Below are 22,920 nucleotides of genomic sequence, written 5' to 3'. Positions count from 1 at the left end.
ATTCTGAGTTGATGTATAAATGTATTTCCATGTGTTGGTCCTTCTGTAATGTAAATAAAATCTGGTATGTGGAATTGGATGTGCTGATTCAGAACTTACAGAGGAATGTTTCATACTGATGTCCCCTTTATATTGGCCGAGCTTCTTGCATACTTGGGGTTACTCCCTAATGTGGACTTGCTGGTTGCAGGTTAGATCTGCTGGATTGAGAAGAAAAGGCCCCCTAGATTCGGGCCCAAAACACAGAGATGGTATCGTAAGGAAAAGCAAGTGGATCACACATTTGTGGCTTTTATTGAGAACCCGGTTGGCACAAGACCTACTGTTAAGGTGTGGTCAAAACACGGAGGACTACTGGAGAAACAGTCTCCTTGGGGCTGCACCACTGAGGCTATGATGGAGGCCGCTTGTTTACTGCTAGGATATCAGATTTCTTTGGATCACTCCAGTTTTTTATGTGAGGATGATAGATGGGATTTCCTCTATAAAATTTTGAACGAGATCAAAAAGGAGTAGAGTAGTGTGGATGTGGGATAGTAGAAGTTGTGACAAAGACGGGTATGGGTGTGATATATGTTGTTGATCTTACTTTCAATAGTTAATATATATACTTCATTGTCCCCCAAAAAAAAAAGAAAAGAAAAGAGAAATGTGTACGAGTTTTTATTTTATTTAGGTGGTAAAGAGCTTCCACAAAACGTATACGATGAGATAGATATACGCGCGCGGCTTTTGTTGTTTTAGAAAGGTTTCGGCGGCGGAGGTGGGCGGTCCTGTTGGTGAGGTGAACTTGTCGGGAGCAGGGACGGGGGTGGGTTACGTGTTGTGCAGGGGTGGAGGCGGCGGAGGCGGTTGGAGATGGTAGGAGGGGGTGGTGGCGGCAGCGCTCCAGGAGGTGACTATTTCCACTGGCCAGGAGGTGCGGGTGGTGGGGGCAGCGTAGGTCTACATCGGTGTCCGTGACCGTGAGGTTTACAGGAAGGAGGTGGCGGAGAGGGTTGGAATGGACGTTTTGGTGGAGTACGGGGGGTGGCACACGCAACTGAAAAAAGCTATCCAAGATCTTCTAAGAAATTATTGCGCAAGGCCCCCCCTACAATCAAAGCTACAGTGGAAAGAAATGATTCCAAGCACCTCTTATGATTCTATGGATGATAGTGGACGTCCTTGTCTTACACTGTGCCTTGTAGTGTGATTGACTACATTCTTTCACAAGAAGCACCTTGCACTTATCCATATACTATTTATTATATATGGGTTACCTCATTCATGTAGATGTTACACCAACTTCATCCACTCAAACTCGTCAAAGCTCATCAGCCACACTTCTTAGTATGCTCGATGCTCATAAAGCAAGGTTACACTTAATCATATAAGAGAACCTGCTAAATGATTTTCAAGATCAATCTTGCACTTATAAGTATGTCACAACAAATTGATATAATTCATCAATAATAACACAAATATGGTGTGCTTGTCATCATTATACTCATAAAACTCTAGGTCTTCATGTTGATGGAGTGGGCCATCCTTTTTCTAACTTTTGTTTGTTATTCAGTAGTGTTCGGTGTCAATGGCACTGTAAGCTTGGCATACACGGTCTTCTAATACACTCGAGGGGTTCACTTGAAAATATGTAAGTCTTCTACATGTGATCATTTAGTAGGGATTTTTAAAACCAAAATTTTGAGGAAAATTTATAGAAGTCTACTTCCATAACATGTTTTTAATGGCATTTTGAAAAACAAAACCCGTAAGTTTATAAATAAAAAGGGTTTATTTTTATTGAGTCAAAGATCATAGAAAATGATATTTTTTAATACCCTTTGAATGCACGTTGTATGTAGGTCTTTGTAAAAGTATACCCCCGAGCTAACACGACTATATCTTGATTAAGGATATCTTGATAATGTTAGAGGATCTCTTTTGTGTCCAAAAACTTTAAGTAGGCATTATTTTCAAATTCATACTATTTGTTGATGAAACTTCTTGATGTTAAATTTACACACTTTCATTTTGATAATGCATGATGTCATGATGATGTTTCAAGATGAAAAAAATTAAATTTATTATGATGCCTCATTTTGTTACTGTTCAAAACCTAATAAGAAACTTTGACTTATAATGTTAGTGTATAAGCGATTTAGTAAAGAAAACTTAAGTGACTTTAATATTTTAATTTGGGTGTATTAAATAGAACAAAAAGGTCTATCGTGGAGTGTGACTTTATGAGCTAGCTCAAGTGACTTTAATATTTTAATTTGGGTGTATTAAATAGAACAAAAAGGTCTATCGTGGAGTGTGACTTTATGAGCTAGCTCAATTGTGTTTGCATATTGATTATACTTCCTGTATTGTATGTGATTTTGCAAAGGGATAAATGGAAATATGCTTAGAGAAAAATAAGAATATATCTTACAAAGTACAAATTCTGTTAGATAGGAGGAGAAATAGTTTTTGCTGACGAGCTTCCAAGGAAAAACGATGAGCTTTTCTAGTTTCTCTTTTTGTGTTTGTAAGCCAACTATTTTAACATTTATATTCACCATGTATATTATGTATGCTAATAGTGTGCTAAGAAAAAACTCAATTTAGGAATGATGTATAACTCACACACGAGGATCTTAGGAAGTAGTATCATTTTTTAAATATAATGTTGTTTTTCCATAAGTTCAATACTTTACAACTTTGACATGCTAGATAAACTCATTAGGCATGTTTTGATTGGTTTAAGAATAAACATGGCATATTTTTTTCCAAAACATGTTTTGATTGGTTTGAGAATAAAATCTTTAAGCATGTTTTGATTGGTTTGAGAATAAACATGGCCATATTTGGATGAGTTTTGACCAGTTAAGATCACTTTAGATTCTAAGCCTGAGAGCCTCAATTGTGAAAAATAAGCCAATGTCTGCTTTCTTTTGGCATTTGTGGCTCTGACTCTCAAAACCCAAAGCAACATTAACTTGCACCAGACTCATCCAAATATGGGTTAACATCATTTTGGGTTCTAATGCTAAGAGCCTAAAATCCAAAAAATATGTCTTTTGGTGTTTATGACTCACTCCAAAATCCAAAATAGCCTTAGCTTGTTCCAAACTCATCTAATATGATCATGTTTATACTCAAATTGATTGGAATTGAAATCATCAAATTATACATGCCTTATTAAAAATCATTTTTAACCTTGTAATATTCTTGTATGTAAATTGATAAATCATTCTTGCTTTAAACTTTTGGTGAGCTTAGGCTTTTTCTTTTGCTGCTCTCAAATTCATAATCTTAACTAGCGCAACAATCATTTGAATATGGTCTTGTTTATACTCAATGATGCGACACAAATAGGCCTAGCAAGCCTATCTAGAATGTTGAAATTGTAAAATGTTACACCTATAAATACATTATTCTAAATTATAAGATTGTAATATGATTATGTGTGATGGTTGGCCTCACATGCAAAAAAGCAAGATAGCACTAGTGTAGTCTTTCTTTTGAAATTTGAGGCCAATAGGTCTAATGGCCAAAACGGGGTTAATTTCCTTAAAACTTATCCCCTCTATTAGTCCATCTAGCATATCAAAGTTGCAAATTTTGTATCTACTTTTTCTTTTTCAACGTGAGATTTAAAAAATAAATTTTATAAAAGCTTCTTAAAAATGTCCTTATGTGAATTGCTACATTATTCTTCATGGCCTTTTTTATGTAATCTTAGAACACTATTACTAACCATTAAAAATGTGAAAAATGATGAGATTTGAAACACCATTATTGGTGAAAAAAAGGGAAACTAGAAAAAAAATACATCACATCCAAGAACTAATGTTCTATTGCATAGAGCTAACAAGCTCATGTCAATAGACCAGAATTCAACATACCTCTAACTAGTACATCAAATTCAAGTAGCTATCCTCTTTAAGTAAAAAACATGCTTGTAACACATTGAATTCAAGAAATTTTGATTTTTTTCCAAAGATCGTGTAACTCTTTCTTAAATAAATTCTTTATGGTGGCTAACAGCTTGCCATGTGGTTTGATCAACATGGAAATATGGAGTCAACTAAGGACCTTGTAACACAAAACATAAAAATTTTAATAAACCCACTCTTCACATGGGCGCATATGTCTTTCTCTTGAAGTCAATCCTTTTTTGCTAATAGGGTTTGAGAGTTTAGCTTATCATGATGTGGTTTGACAAAAGTTGAAATATGCGCACACGTGTATTTCTTAAAGTTGATCCTTTTTGGCTAATAGGGTTGGAAAGTTTAGCTTGCCATGATGTGGTTTTCCAAGATGTGGTTTGACAAAAGTTTAAATATGAAGTCAATAAAGGACCATGTAAGAACATAAATAAAATCTAATAAACCCACTCTTCACATGGACACATGTGTCTTTCTTGAAAATATTATTGTTGCATGAGTTGTACACTATTGTGTTTATGATCAAGAATGCCTAAGGTGGTTTGTAAGACTCTTCCCCCTAGTTGTTACCAAAAAGAGGTGTGCCTATTAAAGGGATACACATAAAACAATGTGGTTTTTTATAAGTTTATAGAAACATGAGGTTAAAGTAAAGTTTGTGGACAAACATGTAAAATAAAATGCTGAGTGTGGAAAACCATGGGTGGGATTAAAAATTTATAAACTAACTAAAATTTTCTCATTGAATAAAACCCCCATTAGACTTTCTCATGCTAGATTTATTATTATCTTTAATTTCATGTGGGCCATAAGACACTCAAATTATCTTTACTTTCATATGGGCCACAAGACACTAAAATACAACACAAATAATATTCGAATTCCATGCTCATAAAGGTTTTATACCATAGTTTGTAAGCTTTTGCTGATTATTTGATACTCCAATAATATTAATAAATGATCTTTAGAAAAATAAACCATTACAAAGATCCACCTCTACCATTACTAAAATGCCATTAAAGACTTTCACATTTCTTAGCCTTGCTTATATTTGTTGTTGTTCCTTTTCCATACACTCCTTGTAATCCCTGCCCTAGCTTACATACTTCACATTGTATATAGCAAAAGGCCCATTGTTGTAATGAAATCCAGCCATATAAGGCTTGTACATGTTTTGGGCACCCCATAAGTGTGGGCACGGCCAGGCAAAGCCAACTTGTATATAAGTGACTTGTGGGAGTGTGTAAAGAAACTTTTAATAACATAATCTAAAATTAAGCTCAAACTTGGGATCTCATTCCTTCTTGCATGTCTTATTCCTTTCCTAATTCTTGCATGCTTTTATGTTTATGTTTGTCATTAGCTATGGAGTCTTGTTGAGTTGCTTGCTTGCATGTGTGAGTTCTTGAGTGTAGGTGCTTGAGGTAAGCTTGCTTGATTCTTGCTTGTGATTAACTAGATGTGGATGTGATTGAGAGAGAGAGAGAGAGAGAGAGAGAGAGATGGTGTAAGAAGAGAGGAAGCTTTTTAGCTTTTCTCTCATATAAGAGATTATATATTGGATTGGTATAGCTTGGGGGATTGACTACCCTTGAGGTTTCCATCCCCACGCTCAATCCCCACGCTCAATGTACTTTCACACTCTAAACAGGTTGTACTACTTTGTGAAGATAAAAACAACCTCATTTTTTTGTGCACTCTTTGTAATCCCTACCCTAGCTCACACATTGTATTTGGCGAAAGGCTCATTGTTGTAATGAAAGTTAGCCATATAAGGCTTGTACATGTTTTGGGCACCCTATAAGTGTGGGTAGTCAGGCAAAGCCCACTTGTATATAAGTGACTTATGGGAGTGTTAAAAGGCACTTTTGATAATACAATCTACAATTGATCAATCTCGGAAGCTCCTTCCTTCTTGTATGTCTTGTTCCTTTCCTAATTCTTGCATTCTTTCATGTTGATATTTATCATTCGCTATGGAGTCTTCTTGAGTTTATTGCTTGCATGTGTGAATGCTTGAGTGTGTATGTGCTGGAGGTAAGCTTGCTTGATTCTTACTTGTGAGTAACTAGATGTGGCATGTGATTGAGAGACAGAGATAGAGAGAGAGATGGTGTGAGAAGAGACAAATCTTGACAGCCTCTCCCTCATGATTAGATTATTGAGGTCCAAGCATTGGATTTGTTGATCTTAAGGGCTTGACCACCCGTGAGGTTTCCATTCCCATGTTCATCAATGTGCATTCAATGTTGTACTCCTTGGTGAAGACAAAGCTTGTTGTGAAGCTATACCTTTCCTCCAGTGAAGTGGAAGCATTCTAGACCTAGTGCTGAAGTGAAATGCAAGCATTCTATTGATCTATTATTTGATTTAGTTTTCCCATGAATTGTAAAACTTGTGGTACAATGATTAAGTGGGGAGTTACAGGTGTGTTTGAGTGATTAGGAGTGAGGAATGTGTGATTATATTGAGCATTTCCTAACCCATAACCTTTCTTGTGTTTTTTGTTGTATTTGCTTTTTCGGTTGGGGTGGATGGTCAAGTTGAGCTCCCCCTTACAAGATGGAGGTTAGTGTTGCCATATATATATAGGCAGTGATGTGTGTGAACACACTTAGGACCGTCGGGGCACTTTTTCCCTCTTTAGGAGGTTTTTTCCCCCGGCTTGTATATACGCCCATCCTTCTAGGGCTAACTTATCTTTTGTACATTGACACAATCTAATACAGTGTGTGTTGTGTGCATTCTTGCTTCTTCTTCTCCAAGCTTTGTGTGCTTTCTTGCAACACTAATTCTAACAATTGGTATCAGAGCAGGCATCGGCTTCCCGAGCTACGCCGCCGGCACCCTCCGACTCATGTTCTCCGATTGAGGTGAGCTTTCACAAGCGCTTTGCAGGTCCCTAATCTCTGCAAGTCGGCCCATAGGGCTTTGCGTTCTCAGAAATCGCATCTGAGGTCGTTTCAGGCTCCGTTTTTGCATTTCAAGCTCTGCACAGGTCTTTTCGTTTTGTGCAGAAATTTTGACAGTGCAATTTTTTGCAAAACAGGCATACGTGTTCTATTGTGGACCGTGCTACATAGCACGAGTTGTCTTCTGTTCAGTCTTTGCTTCATTACAGGTAGCTTTTGCATCAGTTTCAGTCAGTGGCCATGGTTGATAATAGCAATGATGTATTTCGTATGTTATCTCTGCTCTGATGACAAATTGGATGGAGACAGCAACTACTCACTTTGGGCATACATGATGCAGCATGTTTTAGTTGCAAAAGGAGTGTGGAACATTGTGCAGGGTATGGATGTACGTCCAGGTTCTATGGATGTAGGATCTGTTGAGGATGTTACAGGTTCTAGCAGCTCTATTATTGCTGCTGTTTTACCCACTACTGAACAAGCTCGTTGGGATGGTAAAGATGCGCAGGATCATGCCTTGATTGCACTTTCTGTCAAACGTAACATCACCCCACATATTCTTCAGCTAAAACAGCAAAACAGGCTTGGGATGTTCTAGCTGGTTGGTATGCAGGTCATAACGAGGCAAAAATCTCTTACCTGCGTAAAGAGCTAGAATCGAAGATTATGCAGGAAGATGATGACATGAATGTTTTTCTTGCTGAGATTAAAGATCTCAAGGAATAGTTGATTTCTGCAGGTGAGATTATTCCTGATCATTCTCTTGTGCAGACTGTTCTTGATGCTTTACCTGAGTCATATCAGACTTTTGCTTCCACATGGAGACTTGTTACTGAGGACAGACCTGATGTTGTCAAGTATGTTAATTTAGTCAACAAGCTCTTGCAAGAAGCGCAGTCCAGGCAAAACACGGCTAGGCAACGTGCAGTTGATCAGGCATTTATTGCTGTCCAGCAGAGAAGAAGTGGTAAGGCATCCCCTTCCACTGTTTCTTCTCCTATTAGTAGGCCTACAACTTCTTCTCCTTCCACAGGTAGCAACAATAAGTCTGAGAAGGCTCTTGATAAAGGCAAGAAAAAGACAAGGTGTAACTATTGTAAGGCAAATGATCATGTCATTAAGAATTGCCCTAAGCTAAAGGCTAAAGAGGCAAAGAAGAAAGAGTCAAATGCAGCCACAATAGCGGATGCTTCTACAAATGCAGATTCTACAAATGTTGTGCAGGATACAGAATGGGCGTTTAGCGTGTATTGCCAGTATGACCCATCTGTACATGATGCATGTTTGGCAATTTCTGTTGACTCTAATGTATGGTATTTTGACAGTGGTGCTACAAAGCACATTACCTCGCATCGTGATATATTCACTTGTCTTGAGGCTGTCTCTAATGGGAATACTGTCACATGTGCCAATAATGCTTTGTATGTGCCAAGGATAAAGAAGAATCTATTGTCTATCTCTGTGCTTGCTAGACTTGGACTTGTAGTCAAATTTGTGGATGACAGATGTACTATTCATGATTTGACTTCTGGTGATACAATTATTGCATCTGGCACCTTGTTTCATGGGCTGTATAGGCTCAATTCTTATGACAAGTGTGTGGAAGATTCAACAAATGCAGTTTCTGATGAAAAGGCAGTTTCAGATGCAAAACTATGGCATGCTCGTTTTGGTCATCTGAACTTTGCTAGTTTGCTGCGTTTGCAGAAATTTGATATGGTTGCTTCATTGCCCCCTCTTGAGGCACCATTGAAACATGTTTGTGAAGGCTGTATTTTGGGCAAAATGCAGCGTTCTACGTTTCCAAAGGATGGTTCTGTGTGGGCCACTCGCAAATTGCAACTTGTACATAGTGATGTATGTAGGCCTATGCAAACTCTGTCATTTGGTAAACACTTGTACTTCGTGACTTTCATTGATGATTACTCAAGGCATGCATGGGTATCCACTGAAGGCAAAGTCCAAAGTGTTTTTGTGCTTCAACAGTTTTTTCTTATGGTTGAAAATGTATCCAATTGTACTGTGGGCACCCTCCGTTCTGATCGAGGGGGGGAGTACTTGTCTAAAGAGTTTGATGCATTTCTGGCTAGTCGTGGGATAAAACACCAATGTACAGTGCCGTATACCCCTCAGCAAAATGGTGTTGCTGAGAGGAAAAACAGGTCACTTATGGAGATGGCACGATGTATGGTCAAGGGCCAAGCTTTGCCACATGCGTTTTGGCTTAAGGCTGTCATGTGTGCTGCATATGTACTCAACAGGTGTCCCACTAAGGCCTTGCAGTCTATTACTCCATAGGAAGCTTGGCATGGCACGAAGCCTTCTATTGTCACTTGCGTGTCTTTGGTTGCTTGGCCTATGCTTTGGTGCCTGTGCAACAATGCAGAAAATTGGATGATAAGGCTGTCAAATGCATTTTTGTTGGTTGCAGTGCTGAGAGCAAGGGTTACAGATTGTATCGTCCACAGTCAAAGCGTATCTTGATTAGTCGAGATGTTGTTTTTGTGGAAGATGCTGTGCAGCCTTTGTTATCATGTACCAAAGAGACACGTGTGAGCTCACGGGATGTATTTGATACATTGTTGCCTCTGTTTACAAGTGGGAATTCAAATGTAAGTCCTAATGAGGCAAATATTCAGCCTATACAGATTTCAAACGACATCATAGATCAACCTATTTCTGATGGAGATTTACAGGATGTAATTTCTGAGGATAGGGCTGAAAATGAGCAGGCTAAAGGTATGCCTAAATGGCTGGTGCAAACCTTGCGTGATAGTAAAATTGATGCACCTATATCTAGTCGTACTTGTTCAAGTTTTCAGCATGCCTCTTATGCATCAGATTGTTATGCTTTGGCTGTGTCTACTAGTATGTGTGAAGAGGAAGAACCTCTTTCATTTGATGAGGCACAAAAATCAGAAAATTGGTTGGCTGCAATGCAAAGTGAATATGATGCTATAATGAAGAATGGTACATGGTCTTTGTGTGATTTGCCTATTGGTAAAAAGGCCATTAGATGTAAGTGGGTTTTTAAGTTGAAACGAAAGCCAGATGGTAGTGTTGATCGCTATAAGGCTAGACTTGTTGGGGTTTGATTTTTTTGCGAGCTTTATTTGGCGAGCTTTTTGGAGATAAGATAGTTTTATGTGAGCTTGTAAGAAAAATGATATATACATGTATATTCTCATACACACCTACCTACCTACCTACCTACCTACCTGCGTGCCTACCTACCTACCTACCTACCTACCTACCTTCCTACATATATACCTACATACATGCATGCATACATACATACATACCTACATACCTACCTTCCTACATATAAACACACATTTTATGTCCAAGAAACTTAAATATAGACACAAAAATACCTATCTATGTACCTTTCTTCCAATGTTTATTTCAACACAAGTAAAAACAAGTATACTTGGCTCATGTTTTCTTACAAAAAGATTGAGTTCACATTTCCTTACAAGAAGATATCTGGTTGGTATAACTCCTTTACCATAGCGTCGCAAGCTACCTACAATAAGACTTTAGAGTACGTGACAGTATACTCCATCCCAAAGCAAGACAAAAATAATATTGGTTCAAATTTTCTTACAAAAAGATTGACTTCACATTTCCTTACAAGCTTAAGTAAGCACAAACATGGAAGGCTTGATTAAAGCTTAAGTAGGCACAAACATGAGAGGCTTGATTAAAGCTTAAGTATAGGCACAAACAGGCTTGATTAAAGCTTAAGTATAAGCACAAACATCCTTGCTTCGAGGACGTGATAGTATATTGTCCACTTCCTCTGGTGATAGTGTCGGTTGATGCTTGATTAAAGCTTAAGTATAAGCACAAACATCCTTGCTTCGAGGACGTGATAGTATATTGTCCACTTCCTCTGGTGATAGTGTCGGTTGATGCATTACCATATCCTCATTCTTATGTAATCCCAAAACTCGCAAGAAGACAAAATAGATATGCTTACATGCAACGTAAGACTTTCCTCTAGATTCTCTTTGCATGAAATCAGGACATGTACACCAAGGTTGTACCTTGATGTGTATAAAATAGTCCTCTCCACTCTCACATGCCAAATGAAAAATAGAGTAGGGGGATGGCTGCATTGCACTCTCATTAAGGACTGTCGCTGTCATGGCCTCGGCACTACCAATCCTCTTTTCTGCTTCTTTGGAAATCCAATGCCTCCACTTGGTTGATCTCTTTGTATTCTGTGTAGCATCATGTGGCCTCTTGTCACTTTCTTTGTTGCCCGCTGCTTGTGTGGACGTTTCTCCCACCCCCGACACAAAAGGTTCTTCATGAGTAACATCTAACTTGAACCCTGCCTTTACTAATTTATCTACCTCTTGGCTGGTTATGTTGGTCCCAACATCCACTTTCCACATATCTGGGTATGATGGCTTGTATATTATGTTTGGATCTACATGCCATGTGTGTGAAACATCTGAAGGACAAAACCACATCATTTGAGCCTTTGGCCCTCCCGGACCAGGATGTCGTCGCTCTGAGTAGAAGCTAGGGGCAACAACTCCAATAGAGCTTCCCTGTATGTATGAGTTGCACTTAAGTCTTCCATCAATACCTCCCAAACATTTGACTTTTGAGTTCAATGGGGTTCGTCTAATGGCCCACATTGTGCGTCCAACGGCCTCTTCCTTTACATGCATTTGTCCTCCGCTCATTGTGCCATAATGTTGTTTAGGCTCTTCATGTCCGACATCTTTGTTTCCTCCAGTCATTGGACTTTTTGGTCCTCCCCTTGAAGCGGGACTTGCTGCACTGTTTGTTCTAGATCTATCTCCAAAACTTACTCTTCTTGCTGTTCCCCGGTTTTGACGATGTCTGCTCTGCATGACATAACCTGGACGATGTGAGCATTGGTCTACTTCCGTTGTCCTCACCCTCTTCCGTTGAATAGTCTCCTTATCTCCATGTAGAGGCCTTGATTCCTCATACATAGGAGTGTTAGCTACTGTTTCATGGACCATGCGAGCCACTTGTGGTGGTGTTAGTCTTGACCTTGCTGCTACCCTGTCCAGCAACTTGCTCAAGCTTGGTCCCTCACCTTTGTGCTTCCCCATCTGATATGCATATTGCTTTGCACTTTGTAGTAAAGCGTTTGCCATATCTGAAATGCACGCATCATACAAGCTAACCTTTTCCTTGTATCCTTCACCAGCAAGCCAACTCCCATGTACACTTTCAGATAAGTTTGTTCGAGGGGTTTGTGCTAAATCCACCGAGCTTAAGACCACCTGCACACAAGAGGTTTCATACAAGAATTCATAAAATTGACTCCAATGCAAATGCATCCATACAACATATCAGTTCTCTATAAAATTTCTCACCCTTGACATGAGGTTGCCCCAATGTGCTATTCGTACTTCCCACCAACTCATCCACGTATCCATCACTGATAGTTTTCCCTCATGAACATGTCCATTTCTCCACCACTCACGAATCTCTTTACTTTTTAAGAAAGCTGACTCCTTATTGGTTGCCAATCTCCATTCTTCACACAAGTCAATATGGTGTTGTCGACTTTCTGCCTTCACGCATTGTTTAGCATGCTTCATCAAACTTTGTTTCCAATGGAATAAGCACGTTCGCTCCCTGTCCTCCATAATGTTGTGCGGACCCCCATTGAAAACGGTCCTAACTGCACACCAATTAGACCCTGCTTCATCAGCCATAAACCCATAGAAGTGTGCGGGTGCATAACCGCATTGCTCCATTGTGCTATTCAGCATTTCCCAAAATAGTACTTGGCTTTTTGTATCCTCCTCCTTCATTTCGCATGTGGCAATTGTCAACAGCTCTTGAACACTATAAGATTTTGGAGATAATTTTTTCAGTCAGCTATCATTCAAGGTAAATGTAAGAAATGAAAAAATTGGAGTTCGTAGTCTCACCTTGGGTCGTAAACATGACAAGCCATTGTTGACCAACCAAAAACTCGATGAGTGTGATCAAACAAAACCCAGGACTTTGACAAGTCACCTCCACTGTCACACCGCATACGATTCACCAAGTCCACGCCTGATGCTGGTCCTCGCAAAGACATCTTAAAGACATAACATTTGTCATCAGGGCCACCTTGTCCTGGGAAACGGCTACCTTGTATAAATGAATAGCGAGATCTTCTCTGTATAAGAAGGATGCTATCAAAGCCCTCTCCTGCTGGCATCAATTTTCTTTTCTCCTGGGATACAATGCGTCTAAACCTAAAAAACATAATTTCATAATAAAGAGAGGACCGAATGTAGAAAAATACTTCCAAATATAATTAAGTTATAGAGTGAATACTCACCTCTGGTTTTCCACAAGAGGACTCAACTCCTCCAAAAAATTGCAGAGCTCATGATCCCCAATACTTGTAGGTAGCTCATCATTTTGATTCATCATGGAGGAAAATAGCATATCCTTCACAATATCCATCTGTATTTTTCGAGGACCAGCACTTCTCTGGGTTTTTAGCACTTGAGAAACAAACATTTTCACGCGCTCCAACATTGACCTTGAAGTTCCTGGCTGAACTGGATGTTCATGCAGCCCAGTGTGGAGCATCATTCTTGTAATAGTTGTGTCACGAGGCATTACGTAATACACAATACATCTACACACTTGCACACAATGTGCAGTTTTGCGACAAAAGTGACAAACTATTTTAGATTTCTCATCCTCTGTCAAAAGTCCAATTGCAATCTTTTTTGTCAGATGTCCATGAAAGAAGGTGTTGTTATACCTTTTATTGTTCAAGTAAAAAGGACAGCTGAGCCTATGGCACTCCAAAGTACCAACACAATAGCTAATACGCACGGTACAACTTACAGACATGTTTGATGTTACTGGACGTGTCCATAGGTGACCATCATATTTTTGCTCCATTCCATCCATATTTCCTATTTTGCCATATGTTGGTGGAAACTCTAGGATGGAATCACCATCATAATGTCTTGGCACCTCCTGGACTTGGATGACTCGAGTAACTTTTTCCAACAATGAACGCAGAAGAGAAGGTTGCTCCTTCTTACGAAGAACCGAAAGTATACTCTCTGAAGCAATACATTCATCTTCAGAGATCTTGTGCTTTGAACCTTTTGGATTGCTTGTGCCTTCACCTGGTTGCAAAATAGTTGCTGAGCCATTCAAGTCACTCTCAGAGGAGGAGCTCGAGATATGAACATGGGTGTTTTGTGTCCCTAATTCTTTATCCACTGAACTCTCCAAATGTCGGACATCTTGGGCAATGTCGTCAGCACTAGAATCAAGACTATCAGCAGCACAAAGAGGACTACAGTGTAGCATATATGTTTTACTTTGAGAAATATCTATGAGGTAGTTTTTATTGCCCTCCATATCATAATGAGCGATGATTTCCTGTAGGCTTCCATCGGTCCTAGTAGCTTTCACTCCCGAAAGGGCGTGCGAAGAAGGCAAAAACCCTTGTAGATATCCGTGACTGACAAGCGTGGTCTGGTGGTGGAGAAGTATTAAAGTTTGAGATTTTTTGCTACTGCCATCAAGCTCCCACTCAAAGGTAACAGTGTGCTCCATAGGGAAGGCAATATGAAGATGCAGAAAGGACAGGAGAGACGAAAATGTGAAACAGAAAGGATAGGAGAGACGAAAATGCAAAATGAAAATATAAAAACGAAGGAACAGGTGGAGCAATCACGATTTGAGAATGATGGAGGTTGAAATGATAAAACAAGGTGGAGCAATCACGATTGAGAATGTAGGTGGTTGAAATGATAAAACAAGGTGGAGCAATCACGATTGAGAATGACCACGATCAAATTTTTTAATAAAAAATATACAAATATATATGTATCTACAAATATATAGAAAAATACACAAAGGTGGTTGAAATGATAAAACAAGGTGGAGCAATCACGATTGAGAATGACCACGATCAAATTTTTTAATAAAAAATATACAAATATATATGTATCTACAAATATATAGAAAAATACACAAATACATACATTTATTGATTCTAAGTGTTATTTTAATAAAAAGCTTATCTCTTTGTAAATACACACACACACATGTTTATATTTATATTATTATATTGTATAAATTCTAGGCTAAGAACCCCGGATGGGGATATATGTAAATACACATACACACATGTTTATATTTATATTATTATATTGTAAAAAGCTTATCTCTTTGTAAATACACACACACACATGTTTATATTTATATTATTATATTGTATAAATTCTAGGCTAATAACCCCGGATGGGGATATATGTAAATACACATACACACATGTTTATATTTAAAAAATATACAAATATATATGTATCTACAAATATATAAAAAAATACACAAATACATACATTTATTAATTCTAAGTGTTATTTTAATAAAAAGCTTATCTCTTTGTAAATACACACACACACATGTTTATATTTATATTATTATATTGTATAAATTCTAGGCTAAGAACCCCGGATGGGGATATATGTAAATACACATACACACATGTTTATATTTATATTATTATATTAATATAGCTTAATACATTTTTAGACATATCTATATGTGTGTGTATATGTATCTATTTTTAGGCTAAGTATGTTTTAGGCCACACACACATATGTGGTGCTTAGTGTAAAGGGTACACGAAGAAAAGAGATATTTAGGGTACATGAAGGATACTTTCAATTCAGCAAGCAGGGAGACGAATGCAAGAGAAGAGGTGAGTTTTTTTTTTCATTTCTCGATTTTTCTCTGTTCTTCTTTTCTGTGCGCCGGCAGCGGCTTCGTTGGAGGTGTACGTTTCGCTTTCGTAGGCGGTGATGCTGTTGAGGAGACGGACAACATGTTTCGTAGGCGGTGATGGTGTTGAGGAGACGGACAACATGTTGAGAAGGCAGCGCTGCCCCGCCTCTCCTCCAGCATGTCCACCTCCCCCGGCAGAGCCGGGGGATCCCCCGGCTCTGCCGGGGGAGGTGGACATGCTGGAGGAGAGGCGGGGCAGCGCTGCGGCCTTGGGACGCCGAATTTGTCAGCCACATCCTGTGTCCAAGCCATGATGCTGTCGGAGATGATACACGTGGCCGGTTTACGCTCATCGACGAGCCTCTGGATGAGCTGCTCCAGGCCTTCTTGCATGACCGAAGTCGTGACGAAGAGGTCGCTGTAGTTTGCAGCCTCGGGAGAGAGCCCGTCCGGGACAATCTCCAGCCGGACGGACGGGTGAGGAGGCTTGATGCGGCCCCTATTGGCCAGCGCTGCCCCGCCTCTCCTCCAGCATGTCACCTCCCCCGGCAGAGCCGGGGGATGGTCTGCGCTAGCGCAGACCATCCCCCGGCTCTGCCGGGGGAGGTGACATGCTGGAGGAGAGGCGGGGCAGCGCCACACTGTCCATCTCATCTCTCGCCTTCTCCATCACATCTGGGTGCTGCAGTAGCTCCGCCATCGTCCACTCACTAGTGATGGATGAGGTATCTGTCCCAGCTGCCACCAAATCCTACAAAAAACCCCCACTGCATCATCATCATGAAGCTTATAACCAAAATGAGGGTGTGAACATGAAGATATTGACAGCTGTAAGTGCAGAGAGTTCATGATGACCCTAACAACAACAAGCATTCATGTCTGTAAATCACTTAGGGCTTACTGTGTAATTAGACTTAATTCAGCACGCATCGCCTCTCCTCCAGCATGTCCACTCCCCCGGCAGAGCCTGGGGATGGTCTGCGCTAGCGCAGACCATCCCCCGGCTCTGCCGGGGGGGTGGAAATGCACGAGGGACCATTGCATTTGGAAGGGTAAGCGTGCCCCATGTAGAAGGTTTAGCTAAAAACTAGATAATGGCCATGCTTTATTGCCTCTCTCGGATGGGTAGGATGATTAGAGTGATTAAAGCATTTATTATCCCCTATTCTCAATTTTTCTACCCTATCTTGGAAAGGACATTGGTGTAAATCTCTCGATCCCATCAAGGCATTCTTCTGGAGAAATAATGTTTATAAGAGGCCAATGCCTTGTGTTAAATGGTCTATATGTTCTAGACTAATAGCACTAAGATGCCTAGGAATCATTGATCCTCAAAAGTAGGTAACTGCAATGATAGCAGGAATGCTTGATGCAGGAATAGATCTGAGCTATCATGTTCAAGGAGGTGGTAACTAGAGGAAATATTATCACGGGGGGTGGAAATGCACGAGCGACCATTGCATTTGGGAGCGTGCAGGGAAGGTTGAAATGCACATTGCCTGGGGTGGAAGCATCAAGATGTACATAGGAAAGGGGAGGTGGGTGGGTTGGCACCTAAAGGAACCTAAATGTTAGGTACCTTATTTTTACCTTTTCCTATAAACATTAAGTACTTTAGTTCTACCAGAACCTTTAGCCATATAATATATACATAGCATAGAGGTCTTGTGAATTTATACACAACATAGAATTTTTTAACTCCCATTCAAATGTTAGATACCTTAGGCTTACCTTTACGTCCATTGAAATGTTAGATACCTTAGGCTTACCTTTACGTCCTTAGGCTTAGCACCTTTACTCCCATTCAAATATAAGATACATTAGGCTTACCTTTACTTCTCCCAATAGGAATAGGAAACTTTAAAGCACAAGCTCACACAACAGAGAGTCGTGTAAGTCCCATTTGAATGGTTCATTTCTTGTACGCATTGCTTGAACATATGGCACAATGAATTTGAGCTCACATTTGGCTATGGATCATCGTAATGATGATGACGAAGAAATGGGCAGACGAGTTCGGGTGCATTTCTCAGTAGAAGTAAGGCTTGCATAATGGTTCTTGCACCTGCACGTCCTTGTACGCTTATATCATGGTCCTCTCGGACGAAACACTGCAATGGGTTTGCATCACTGCCACCATGAACAGCCAATATATATTAGCTCCTTCAATGGCTCTTGTATTAAGCTAGGAAGCTCGGGTTTATTGGTTTCTCCTCAAATGTGCACTCTAACCAGAAGAGCCCATTTTGCAACTCTAACTCTTCAATATAATCCGTGGCTTCACTTCATGTTAATGCATTTCTCTCTCTCCCCACACACACACACACTAGTAGGAGATGTTTGTGTGTGAGGTTGATGTTTTCCTATATACATGAAGTAGGGTTTATGTGTGATTCAGCTCAAACTTTTTGCTACTCATATTCAGGGCAAAAGAAAGGAAGATGGCTCCAAGAAAAGCAGGAAAACAACAGGCAAAGACTAAGAAAGGTATATGATGTGAATAGCCAAGATTCTATTGAGATTGTGTTTTATTGTTTTAGATATGCTTACTTGGGCTTGGTGTGTGTGTCTTACAGACAACAGGGGATACTCACTAAGATCTGGGCGTGTTTGTTTGACTCTTAGCGAGGAAGCTCAATCACGGACACCTTTGTCCTCACATGTATCTCCTGTTAGAGAGGAAACAGAAGCGCATAATTCTCTTGGTCATGAGGAAGAAGTGCTTGTGTTGGAGAACGAAATGAGCTCACCTCCTCCAACTCACACGGAGATTCCTGAATCTAGTACTGGTCAAGGGGAGACCCATAGAAGGCTTCTTGGAAAATCTATTGAATTGGGATTGCTTGGTGATGTATTCACTAAGTTTTTTGTGCAACGCAATTCCTCTACCCCATTGGTCCCTTTATGCAGGTTGATTCCAAATGAATCCATCCGTACAGTTTCTACCCAACTTGAGGTGTTTCGTGATTCTTTTGACTGCCATGGTTATGTCGAAGCATCTCCTCCTTTTTTAGTTTCACTTACACGTCCAGGAAGCTCTATGTATTTCGCGGTCACACAAATAGACTTGCAAGAATGGGGACCAAACTGGGTGGTACAACATGAGAGATTTGAGGATGAAATCAGAGGAACTGAGTGGGAGGATCTCAGTGGTAAGAAGTTTCTTGTATGGGATGGCAATCATCGTGTGAAGGCATGGATGTCTCGAGTGCGCGAAGGTATGTTCTTTTGAATGTCATAGAGTGATTTTATGCAACATTAAAAGTAATATATTGTAATATCTTTATTTTGCTTTCTCTAGCTTGGTCTCATAGCCCCTCACGCCATGTCCGGGTCAAATGTCAATTTTTGGTCGTGGACAAGAAGCAAGAAGGAGAATTGCTATTGGCTTTGCGATCTCAAAATGAGTAAGTGATCTCTCTCTACTTAATTATGGACATTGTGAAGTCATGGTTAAGTTCTTAGCTCATTGTGACTCTTTACAACACAGATTGGTGCGGACTAGTGTTACACCCACATTGTCACATGAGATCTTCATGTTTCAACGATTTGGAATGGCGGACAAATCATCCATATTGGACTACCTTGGTGAAGACGTAAGGAGGTGGGCTTTAATGGAGCTTAGTTTGGAGCGACGAAGTGGAGAGCAATGGTACAATGCTCCAGCTACGATCTTGGCACAGCTTGTGTGGAAGGTAGTGTTTGCATTTCCCATCTTTTATTAATAAATGGATTATCAATGTTTTTTAATCGTGTGAGTGATAATGAGTCCTTTTCGTTATACGTAGACACCGTTTGAAAATGCGGTGAAGCAAGCTATATCATGCATTGATAGACATGCCATGGGGTTGCAAGAATATGAGACAAAATGTGAGAAAGCCAGACGTGGTGTAGAGCAAACATTTCGAGATAGAGCGTACAAGATGCTCATAATTGCAAACCCATCCAATGGTGATGCATTCTTTCAACTCGTATATAACTATGATTGGTCCAAGAAGGGATTGGTTGCTCTGACCAAAGAAAAGCTCTACACAGTCGCCATATCTCGGATTTCAACTCAAAGGTATGTCACATGTCAATAAACCTCTCTTAACATAAACTAACCTTAATATCTAATCTCTTATGGTTTTGGTATGATGCTGAAATAGGAAGACGGAATTGCTTCAAATGCTTATGACCGGGAGGGCAAAGGACAAGGTAATTTCAGAGATGTTTGGGGATAACAAAAAGACGTTGCTGCATATGAAGAAAGAGTTGTATTGGGAAGAGCTAATAGGGGAGGCAGACTCTATTTTGGAGGGTTTATTGGTATATGATGATGTTGTCTACATCCCACCATTTATGCAATGGGTGCAAGAGGAGCGATCGAAACACATACCATGGGCTTTTCATGAGGTGTGGGCAAAGATTGGAAAAGTAAAGGAAGGCCAAAAGCAACCTGAGGTGGAGAATGCCGCAAAGAGGGTTGTCTACAGGTATATATCTTCTAATGCCATTCTATTTTTGCAGAAAATACATATACGCATTAAAAAAAATATTTTAGTACTGTTTGTTTTATTTTGGACATGTAGGTGGGTGCAGCTACTCATTGGCCAAGGTCTAATGGACGAAGAGACGGAAGCAATCAAAGAATGGGTAGATCCAAATTCCTCGGAAACAATGTACCCGAAGGAATGGGTTGAGAGAGGGGTTTCTGATTGGGAATTTAAGAGATGTCCTTGGTGGTTGGACTATCCTCTAAATCATGTGCCTCCAAGTGAGGAGCTCCTAGAAAAAGGTACTTTTTTGCTTCCTACTGAATTGTATGCATGTAAATGTAAATGTATATGTTTATGTAAACCTTCGTACCTATACATATGTAAACTATCCATATGCATATACATATTAGATACATATACATACAGATATATACATATACAAATACATATGTATATACATATGTATATATACATATGCATACATAAATACATACCTACACACATACACTAAATTCCTACATACATACAAAGTTCATGTTACATTTAAGATTTGGCATGTTAGATTTTAAAGAAACATTGTTAAGTTTTGATACATACATACCTACATACATATACATATAAATAGATACATATACCTACATACATATACATAGACACATGCCTACATACATATACATACCTATACATATACATAGATACATACCTACATACATATACATATATATATACATATGCATATACATATACACATACATGTACATATACATATACATAGATACATATACATCTACGTACATATACATATACAAAAAGGTATGGGAATTTTTACCTTTTTACTAATTATCTTGATCTATTTCTTGAAGAATTTAAGAATTGCCAATCTGAGCTTGAAAGAGAGCCCCCAACTCAAGAAGACTCTAGAATACCTTCCCCACAGCCAACAATCTTGACCCAGTCTCCAGTAGTTGGATCCTCGCGCGTGGCCCCAAAACCATCCACACCACTGTCACGAGTGCCACAATCACACCAAGAGCATACATCTACATCATCTCAAGTGCAACGTGAGAGGCGAACAAAGAGACGTCTTGACATTATGCATGATGTTCAAGAGGGAGACCCCACAAATGAAGATCAAGAGAGAGACCCTCCAGAGCATCTTCAAGAGGGGGAGGTGTCAGGACAACGTGACATCATGGACATGACTAGTAAGAGTACTTTCCATTGCAAATTTATTTTGAGAAGTGTGTGCTTTCGAAATGCATCTCATTTTTTATCTTGTTTACTTGCAGGTGAGAGATGTTTTTCACACATATTGCTGGTAGACATCCACACTCTTTCGGAGGGCTCAGATAGGTAAAAGGAAAAATTTCACCATATAATTAGTTTTCCAAGTTCTACTGACCAAAATCAAACATCATAAATCTTTTATGTAGTGTGGAAGAATTCTTGATGAAGATTCCCAAGGCTCTATCTCATAGAGGTGCTCCCTCAGATACAGTGGCTCGCCTCGTATGGGCTGACTTTCCTACAGGTTTACAGGTTGTTGATGTAGATACAGATGGGTGTCCCTCATGGAATCAAGTTTCTTCATCATTGATACGTGCCACACTCAGTTTTGTTGGTTTGTTTGTGGCCGATGAGGGTTGGTTTGTGTGTTTGAGTCTAATGGATCAACTTCCTAAAATATATTCCATGGGAAAGAAAGTTGGATTGGTCATGCATCGAACAATGTCTGTTCATGTGGAATCAAGTTATTTGTATGACAATGGAGAACGGGTAAGTCATAATCTCTGAAATATTTCCCTTTGTGTATACATGTTATGTGGTATGGATATCCAAACATAATGTTTTCTCGTTATGGTAGGTGGATACATTGGCGCTTAGTATGTTCTATCGAGTAAATTGCCATGTCCCTATTATTGATCGTGAGGCTGGGCAAAATGTTTCAAAGAAGTTATTCAATGCTCAACGAAATTTCATTTTTGAGAAGAATAAGAAGCATCCATTCCAACGCACAATGGTCTTGGAGCGCTACATTCGAGGTGGTGCAGAAAGATCTCCTATGTTCTTTAGGTGAGATACTTTTCATTCTGGTCATTTTCATAGCTACTTTTTCAAAATACTTAGATGCACGTTTATGATTGTATTTCATTGTAGGTGGCTAGTGGAGACCTTCTCAAGTGAAGGAGATAGTGTCTTGGACGTTTTTGCGGGATGTGGAGGCTTGGGACGTGCATGCCAAGAGTTAAAAAGGCACTATATGGGGATAGAGAATGACATGGAGGTAGCCAAAGCATGTCTGGGAGATTTCTCATTAGGTCGGGATGACATGTAGAAGAATGCTATAATTAGAATGCTATAATTTGTGGATCAAAAGACTTTGTATTCGAGATTGTCATGGTTTGGAAGTTTAAAGATCGATATATACATTTTTGATCTTTAAAAGATTGTGTTTTATATTTAAGTAAGTAAGAAAGTATGTATGTATGCAATGTATGTATATATGTTAGTGCTGCGTAGGTGGCTCTTGTATATATGTATGTATGTATATGTATATGTATGAGGTGTATGAATTTAGGTAGATATATGTATATATATAATTATATCAATAAGTATGATGTGGATCAAAGACTTTGTAATCGAGATTTTCATGGTTTGGAACTTTACAGATCGATATATATTTTTTTTATCTTTAAAGGATTGTTTTTTATATTTAAGTAAGTAAGAAAGTATGTATGTATGAATGTATGTATATATGTTAGTATGTATGTAGGTAGCTCTTGCATGTATGTATGTATATGTATATTTAAGTAAGTAAGAAAGTATGTATGTATGTATGTATGTATATATGTTAGTATGTAT

The 22,920-nt window shown here is 39.3% G+C and overlaps 1 protein-coding gene across 1 annotated transcript; it reads left to right on the top strand.

The window, feature by feature from the left end:
• Positions 1-17,999: 17,999 nt before the first annotated feature.
• On the top strand, positions 18,000-22,487 carry LOC147612206 (uncharacterized). The gene is made up of 12 exons (XM_086784275.1): positions 18,000-18,067; positions 18,157-18,798; positions 18,882-18,987; positions 19,071-19,275; positions 19,369-19,643; positions 19,729-20,055; positions 20,152-20,357; positions 20,922-21,263; positions 21,348-21,411; positions 21,492-21,834; positions 21,923-22,131; positions 22,216-22,487. Exons 1-12 carry the CDS (start codon positions 18,022-18,024, stop codon positions 22,391-22,393), a joined length of 2,943 nt encoding a protein of 980 aa, XP_086640401.1. The 5' UTR covers positions 18,000-18,021; the 3' UTR covers positions 22,394-22,487.
• The last annotated feature ends 433 nt before the right edge of the window (positions 22,488-22,920 follow it).

The sequence above is a fragment of the Cibotium barometz genome, chromosome 46, assembly GCF_041138505.1.
Source record: "Cibotium barometz isolate CiBa-2024 chromosome 46, ASM4113850v1, whole genome shotgun sequence".
Lineage (NCBI taxonomy): Eukaryota > Viridiplantae > Streptophyta > Polypodiopsida > Cyatheales > Cibotiaceae > Cibotium > Cibotium barometz.
The sequence above is the reverse complement of the archived record's forward strand: the minus strand, read 5'-3'. Positions and strand labels throughout refer to the sequence as shown.